The 8,894-nt window shown below is 42.0% G+C and overlaps 1 protein-coding gene across 5 annotated transcripts in view; it reads right to left on the bottom strand.

Annotated features, from left to right (window-relative positions):
- Positions 1-4,329: 4,329 nt before the first annotated feature.
- Positions 4,330-8,894, bottom strand: part of ADAMTSL3 (ADAMTS like 3) — a 365,276-nt gene continuing 360,711 nt past the window's right edge. For 2 of the 5 annotated variants that reach the window (XM_068558685.1, XM_068558706.1), the window contains one exon: positions 5,304-6,130. In XM_068558685.1, the coding sequence (XP_068414786.1) occupies positions 5,815-6,130 (316 nt within the window). In that variant the 3' untranslated portion in view covers positions 5,304-5,814. Of the gene's footprint in view, positions 5,246-5,303; positions 6,131-8,894 lie in introns of those variants that run through there. The other 3 variants (XM_068558758.1, XM_068558696.1, XR_011075723.1) reach the window with 3 other exon arrangements.

The raw sequence follows: 8,894 nt of genomic DNA, 5'->3' as shown, positions 1-8,894 counted from the left end.
GGAACAGCCACTTTGGAAAACAGTTTGCTAGTTTCTTATAAACATGCACATACCATATGAGCCAGCAAATCCACTCCTCGGTATTTATCAAAGAAGAATGAAAACTTAGTAGTTTTACACAAAAGCCTGTACGTGAATGTTTATAGAATTTTATTCATAATCACCCCACTCTGGAAACAACCCCGAGGTCTTTTAACTGGAAAAATGATACACATCTATAGTATACCCATACAAAGCCAATTCAAGGAACAAACTATTGATTCACCCAATATCACGCATGAATCTTAAATGTCTTTTGGTCAGTGAAAGAAGCCTCAAAGGCCACATAATATATGATCCCACTTGCATGAAACTCTGGAAAAGGTAAAATTATACAGACAGAAAATAAATAATTGCCAGGGGGTGGGGAGTGGAGAAATTATTGACTACCAAGAATCAAGATAAGGGAATTTGGGAGGTGATGGAACCCTTATGTAAGAAACTGCTGGTCGACAAACAACTCTGAATTTGTCAAAACTCTTAGAACTGTAAACCACAGAGGCAATTTGACTGCATGTAAAATTATAAAAACCATCACCCAGGAGGTGGGGAGAACGCAAGGAGGAATGCAGACTGTGACAAATAAGGATGACTGTACTACGAATGAATCACATAACCACACTGCAGGGGGTGGGAAGGAAGGGGATGACCTAAGTCACTCTGGAAGAGGGCTCTCACTGGACACCATAAGGCAGTAGACAAAAAGAATACTATACAAATACTTTAGTTGGTAATTTCTTTTTTTCCTTTCACAGGGGTATGCGTTAGCAGCTCTGAAACTACGTGTATAGTAAGGTCAAACCAAGAAAATATATTGCAGATAATGAAAGCCAGGCTTCTCCCTGTCAGAGAAAGAAGTTTACAAACAAGAAAAAGGTATAGACTATAATAATGACCCTATGGTGCTGGACTGGCATTCAAGGTTTCAGTATGAATGCATAGATACAGGAAAAAAAGTGTGTGTGTGTGTGCGCGTGCATGTGCACGCACATTCAAGGATTAGTGTATATGCAATCAACCTTTTAACCCTCCCAATGGCCAAAGCTAGAATGCTTTGAGCAACAAAATAATGATAGTGTTGGATTTCAACCCCTAAATATATATTATATATAGATATATAGCTATAGATATCTATATCTATATATCTATATCTAGATATATATGCATCCCCTGGAGTCCATATGGATATACATAAAGTGAATAAATGGGGAAGAAGGGACAACTCTTCCCTTCCAAAGGATTCCAATTAGTAAAAGTAGAAGGAATGAAGAAAATAGAAGGTCACAATTAGAACATCTTTGTAATAATTGTTGTAGGCACAATCCACAGTGGACACTAAAATTAAGGGACACTACTTTAAGAAGAAGCAGAATATTTGCACAGTGTCAACGTATTGTCTCTAAAATAAGTATTTATTAATTACAAAGGGAAAAATAGTAACTTAATAGACAAGAAACTTGGCAGAAACTACCTGAACCAAAGATCAAGTCACTAGTAATCGGACTTATTGACATATTGTTCCCCCTGATAGTATGCACTAAGAAGGGCAATAATGCATAACCTCACTCTAATCTTGAGAAAACACTAGATAACCCCAGATTGAGGGACATTCTACAAAACCTCTAGCCAGTGTCATGTCAAAAGTGTCAAGGTCATGAAAGACAAGAAGAAATTGAGGAAGCATCACAGATTGAAGGAGGCTAAACAGGCAAAGCAACAAAATGCAATGTGGGATCCTGAATTAGAACTCGGGCAGAAAAATGTACAATAGTGGAAAAATGGTAAAGTCCCAAAATGTTGATATGTAAAAGAATATTTGGGATTTCATCACACTGTACATGAGAGAGGACACAAGCCTTACATTAGTGTTTAGATTGTAAAATGTGGACTTTTTTCGGTGTCCTTGCATAGTTACTAAAGATTACAAAATATTTCAAACTGCCAAGAAAATAGAGGGGATTTCCCAGAAAAATTTATCTGAGTTGGAAATAAAGTTGTAACTTTTCCACTGTCCCGATAATGCTCTCCACTGCTTGTAACCTATGTAGGCCTTAGAGAAGGAAGGGAGGGAGGGAGGGAGGGAAGGAGGGAGGAAAGAAGGAGGAAGGGAGGGAGGAAGGGAGGAAGAGGGAGGGAGGGAAGGAAGGGGAAAGAGGGAACGAGTCAAGGAGAGAAGGAGGAAAGGACAGAAGAAAGGAAAGAAAGAAAAGGAAAGAAGGAAGTACCCTGTTGAGATATCTGAAGTGTCCCATTGCTTATCTTCTGTGTGGCTCAGCCTCATTAGGTTAACATAGTCTTACAAGTTACTGTAAAATGGTTGATTTTTGTCTTCATCAAGTGACTTTGGAAACTCCAAGGCCTGTAGCAAATGAAGGGGAATTTCAATTCCAGCACCATGAATGTTTTCTAGAAAGACTCACTGCTAATCTTGAAGCACTATACACTTGACCCTTGCACAGTGTGGGAGTTGGGGCGCCACCCTTCCCTGCCATGGAAAATCCACGTATAACTTGTAGTTGGCCCTCCGTATACTCAGTTCCTCTGTATCCGAGGTTCCACATCCACATATTCAGCCAACCTTGGATAGTGCAGTATTTACTAGTCATAGAAATCTGTGTATAAGTGGACCCAAGCAGTTCAAACCCATCAACTGTATAAGAGAAGGAAGCTATTAAAAGCGGTTACTCACCAACTGCTGCTAAAAAGTCTCTCTGTGCAGACATCTCAAATCCATCCCTAACCTCCTCACAATAGCCAAAAATAAAAGTGTGTTAGTGCCTCCTGCTCCTGCTCTCCCAACTACCACCCACTTCCATACCCGCTTCAGGCTGTCCGTTTGGAACTTCTTGCCACTCTTTCCTGCCCTTGACATTCTTTTAGGTGTGATTCACAGGAAGTAAATGACTGGGATGAGGCAGTGAGAGTGAATCTCTGTGTGATCCGCTCTGAATCCTGTAACCCACACCCCAAAGACAGCCCAGGGCACTGAGCCCAGCAGGGTTGCTCCTGGACTCAGAGAGGCAGCCAAGGTGACCATACCCAAGGCCACCAAAACCCGAATGCAAATAAGTCACCTGCCTTTGTAAGGATGCCACTGAATAATCAAAGTACATTTATTTCTGAATTCCTAGTCAGGATCGTGAAAGAGAAATATTAACTCTTAGGTGACAGAAACAGTAGTAAAATACAGTACTCAGGAAGGTCATTTGAATGATAACAAGACAAAAGGTACAACAGCAAATGAAAAATAGCAACTTTAAATACAAAGTGAAGCAGTTTAATAAGAAATTTTGTTAATAAGAAAAATACATGTCCCCTGTCTTTATTACATACTGTACAAAATAAAATATTGCACCTTTAAGTCATATAATAAATATATACAAAGAGTATTGTACAAATGATCTCTAATTTAAAAAGCCTTCAACAATCAAGTGTGATTGATGATGAACAACTCACAGGCTGGTGTGTCCTCGTCACATCCCCGCACCTGTTCCCAACCACCAAACCCTCCACGTACAGTAGTGCTCATCCCAGTGTCAGTGAGGCTGCAGTTAGAACAAGAGACCTGGTGCTCAGTAGATGGCAGAGAGACTCAGCAAGCTTGTCCACAGACAAATCCAAAGCCAGAACGCACTGCTCACTTACGAGTGACCAGGGACTAGGGCCAGCACACCTGCTTCAGGTAACTTTGCTGCCGACAGGCTATAGGCAACATGCGCACAGGCAGCTGGGACCCCGAATAAAGAAGTATGACCACTTATTTGGGGTTGTGTGCCATCCAAAGCCATAACTGGTAGAATGTAAGGTAAGAGCCCCCTAACCAAATCAGCTTTAGAACTTACAATTAAATACTACTTCCCAACTCCTTCAGCAGCAACAACTTATCCAAACTTTACCTCTACCCGGACGCCATCACTAATGCCAGCACTGGCACGTCCAAACCCAAACCAACTCTGGCCTAACCCTAATCCATAAAGCCAACTCTAGCCGTAACCCTAACTTAACCTCCATTTTTCTCACCTAACCCAAGGCTAAAACTAAACTGAACCCTAAACTTATTCACCAAATCCTAACTCTAACCCCTCATCCTAACTGTACCTTCCAGCCTAACCCTAATTCGCTTTGGATTTACTGAAAAATCAGTTCAAATTAAAACAATTATTTACTATAAACAGCTCTTTTCAGCTATCATGTTTCATAGTTAGATTACTTTCTCATAATTTTTCCAAAATAAAAATCCTTAGGAATACTATCTTATGCATAAATTAGGTCTAACAAGGCTTTGGTTTTTCTGTTTTTGTGCAAGAGAATAGTGCTGAGAAAAGTCTCATTCACAGCTCTTAAAAGAACGCTTTGAATATACTTCAAAATCAGTAGAAGAGGTTACTTTCCCTCTCCTTTAATTTCCAAGATGCCTCATTTGGTCACAGATCGATTTCCGTAGTTGTGAAAATGGCAGCAATGTTTACTCTGTGTTTTCTTCCCTAAGTTCTCTAAGAGCAAGGATAAGATGCCATTTCCCAAGGATGCCTGGATCAGTCAAGAGTCACAAGCCTGTCCACAGTGATTGTCTCCTTTTCACAGACTAAACGTAAGGGTCCATAAAAATGCCATTAGAGCCAACATCTTAACAACTATTGGCCAGAGCTTCTAAAATGTAAATGCCTTATAAACCTGTTGCAACCCTAAAACAGAGAAGTCATCAGTTGCCGTGTTTCTCAAGCCTTCAGGATGTCCTACTCTGTACTAGTCTATAAATCACAGGAAGAGGCAGCTCCTGACAATGCACAGGTGATCTTGGTGATTTCCTGATTAGAAGGACACGACGAGGTCCCAAGTGCAATGGTGTACTTGCTACGGTATTTTATGTTAGTCCTGGAACATATCATTTAAAAGAGTTGGAATTAAAAACCGGCCATGGGGAAATGACAGTCCCAAATTTTAACAGTGGTGATTTTGCATCGACTTCTGTCTGATCGTAGAATCTAGAGGGGTTTTTTTGTAAAGAAATACATGTTTTTGTGCCAGCTACATGGGGAAGAGAACTTTTACATTTCGTTTCATCTTCACAGCAGCATTAGGACCCCCCCTGCAAAGTTTTATCCTTCTTGACACGACTGACAGCACCTTTGTTTGTAGACGTCTAGCGAACACAAATTAAGATGCTTTACAAACGTACAGTAGTGAGTTGTGTCTGTGCAGCCTCCTGCAAAAAAATATATATATATCCATTTAACACATAGCTCATTAGAGACCTAGTTTTAAAAAAGTGCATGATTTTATGAAAAGCGGAAACTGAGATCACGTGAAGCGAAGAAGCTAGGCTTGGGTTAGGGCCACTGCTTGGCACTGGAGTCAGAAGTGCCCTGGACTCACGTCTTAGCTGGGCCAAGTGGCTTCTCGATGCCCTCCGGGCACGTCACAGTCCTTCAGGCCACCTGCTCCTCCCAGTGCTGACAGCAGCACTAGCTTCTGGGGTGTCATGAACCCCAGGGAAAACTTATCAAAGTTATGGACCTCTCCCTAGAAATATATATATGATTACATTTCCCACATAACTTCAGGGCATTTACACACCTGCCCAATCCCATCCAAGGAAGCCTTGTCTGAGGGGCTGAAACTCCAAGGCAGAAAGAGGCTGTGGACAGGCTCCCAGTGCTTGTTAGAAGGCCACTGTCCACGCTACTCACTCAACTATGTTTTTCTCTAAAGAACACCAAGTTGCACCCACAGCAAAGCAGCTAATCTCCTGATGTCCCAAGATACCACATACGTTCAGAATGGCCCTGCGGACGAGACCCTGACAAGGTTGGCTCCATGCGGTCCGGTTTGCACAAGGCTTCGGGGTGGTCGCAATACCTGAGAGGGGTACGTACTATCACAGGAAGGCCCCAGGCAGTGCCGCCAGGAAGAGGGTTTCTTCCCCGGCTCGCAGCGTCTCTCAGCCACCGTCTTGCAGCTCCTTGTGTGGACACAGTCCACCTTCCGAGACTGGAAGCCCTGACCACAGGCTGACGTACAGGGCCTCCAAGGGCCTGCGTGCCAACATGCGTCACGAGCCCCCGACGAGCAGTTCCTCCAAAAGGTGGGTCTGAAATGAGAAAAACAAACAAAAAAGTGGACAATGGGAGAAAGTGGGGTGTCACTTCTTGCTGGGATCAAGCCTTTTACTGTACTGTACTTTCAGTATAGCAAAGGCTTGACAATTAGGACCTTATTCAACAGGAAACTCATCTGCATTGTTCCTGGCTGACTAAGCAAAGTAGTGGAGGAATCACAACCTCAATAGAGGCAAGCAAACCGCGTGTTTCCATGAGTCTCTGGCACCACATCAAGGCACGCACCTCAAAAGACACACTCTACTGATGAGCTGGAGCAGATCGATTTAGGCAAGGAAGAGAAGAATGACACATTTGTTGACAAACTGTAAGCTCCGTTTATATAAGCACTTGAAATATATTCTGCTATGAGTATGAATTTGTTTGTGAGCAATCTTCTCCGCTATGAGGAGTGCTCTAGTTTACATTTAGGACACACTATAACTCGTAGGGAGAGCTAACAAAGACCTTTTGGGAAGAGGGATCTCTCTCTAGCCTCCTTACCCTTTAAAACAGAACAGAAAGTTAATGCCCTCTGTTTTGTTGTTGTCAAAAAGGGTCCACTGTATGTGTATATTTATTTGACAACCATGTGCCAGAGAATTTTCCAAATACTTTACATAGATTGACTCCTTTAATCCTCACAACTACCCTACACAGTAGCTAGTTAATTTTTTTAACTGAAGTATCGTTGATTTACAATATTATATTAGCTTCAGGTGTACAACGTAGTGATTCAATATTTGTATACTTTATACTCCATTTAAAGTTATTATAAAATACTGACTATATTCCCTGTGCTGTGCATTACATCCTTGTACCTTATTTATTTTATACCTACTGGTTGGCACCCCTCAGTCTCTTAGCCCTGTCTTGCCCCTCCTCCATGCCTTTCCCCCCCTGGTAACCACTAGTTTGTCTCTGTATCTATGAGTCCGTTTCTGTTACAGTCATTCGTTTTATTTTTTAGATTCCACGTATAAGTGACAGCATATGATATTTGTCTTTCTCTGTCTGACTTGCTTCCCTAAGCATATATACACTCCAGGTCTATCCATGTTGTTGCAAATGGCAAAATCTCATTTTTTATGGCTGAGTAATATTTCACTGTATATGTACCACATCTCCTTTATCCATTCATCTGTTGATGGCTACTTAGGTTGTTTCCATATCTTGGCTATTATAAATAACGCTGCTCTGAAAATTGGGGTGCATACATCTTTTTGAATTTGTGTTTTCATTTTCTTCAGATTTATACCCAGGAGTGGAATTGCTATATCATCTGGTAGTTCTCTTTTTAACTTTTTAAGGAATCTCCATACTGTTTGCCATAGCGGCTGCACTAATTGACATTCCCACTAACAGTGTACAAGTGTTCCCTTTTCCCATCCTCAGCAACATTTATTATTTGTTGTCTTTTTGACAACAGATATTCTGACAGGTGTGAGGTGATATTTCATTCTGGTTTTGATATGCATTTCCCTGATGATTAGTGATGTTCAGCATCTTTTCATGTGCCTGTTGAATGCCCTCTGATTTTTGAAAAGATATTTACCCTGGAGGGTGAGCCACCTTAGTGGACCCACTTTGGGGTATCTGCTCTTGTTCCCTAGGGCAGGGCTCCTGGAACTGATGTACTTGTACCACATGAGAATGTCTCCCCATCCCCTAAGAGGACTGGAAGAGGGCCCTAACCTGAGCTGGTTCAATCACTGTCTTTCTCCCAGGAACTTGGAAGTTGCTGGAACAAGACATATAAACCTGAAGGCCGGAGTAGTGGTGGCCATTCTCTGCCACATGGGCCAGAGAAGTAGAATAAAATAACATTCAGAAAGAACAAAGAATGAAGCAGAAACACACGGAGCTGCAGAGCTGAGAGGAGAAATAACTCCTCATTTCTTGGTAACAGTCCTCCCTGAGGTCTCACGGCATTATCCCTTTGGATCGAGACATTTTTGTGTTCCTATAAAAGGCTCCCTATCAGCGCACATAATCCATAAGGAGTGTTGAAACACCACTGGAAATGTAATAAGATGGAGAAAATTCTGATCACCTGAACTTCTCTAAGAGACTATTACACATAGTTGGAAGCAATACTTTGATTAGCCAGTAGGGGGAGACTCTATCAAAGGGTTTACTTAATACTGTCCCATCAAGCTGTTTATAAGATTCGTAAGAGGAAAAGGGATGAGGGTGTCCTGTTAACTGCAGCGTTTTTGTTTTCTCCAGTGGGTATGAACCGTAGGGGGCCAAAAGTTGAGTTGCTTTGGACAAGAGGGCAGAGACTGAGTACTCTTCAGCCATCCCCTATGCAGAGATTAGCTTTTCTACTGAAAACAGTTGAACAAATATTCCAAGAATACTCAAAGAGGACATGTTAAAATCTACCAAATTGTTCTATGTGAGAATGGTGGTCCTATCTTCATAAGAAATCTCCCACCCTCTCTGTATAACTCATTCCAAGTTGACTTTTGTTGTTTCCAGCCCAAAGGACCTTAACTAATACAGCCTCTTTTTCTGCTTCGTTAGAAGACAGGGCCAGTGGGATGTCAGAAGAAACTATTTAGCTTCCTAAACATGAAAGATGAGAGAGGCACAAGGAGCTAGAGACCAAGGCAGATGCTGAAACCCAAGAGGCTGGTCATTGAGGATGCAGTAAAAGAATGCAAGATCGGTCCAGCAGAGAGCATCACTTCCTTCCGGGCAGGGATGGGACTGGGGATGGGGATGCCTGAGCTAGGGGGGACACAGTCTGGG

The sequence above is a fragment of the Eschrichtius robustus genome, chromosome 1 (genome assembly GCF_028021215.1).
Source record: "Eschrichtius robustus isolate mEscRob2 chromosome 1, mEscRob2.pri, whole genome shotgun sequence".
Classification (NCBI taxonomy): domain Eukaryota; kingdom Metazoa; phylum Chordata; class Mammalia; order Artiodactyla; family Eschrichtiidae; genus Eschrichtius; species Eschrichtius robustus.
The sequence above is the reverse complement of the archived record's forward strand: the minus strand, read 5'-3'. Positions and strand labels throughout refer to the sequence as shown.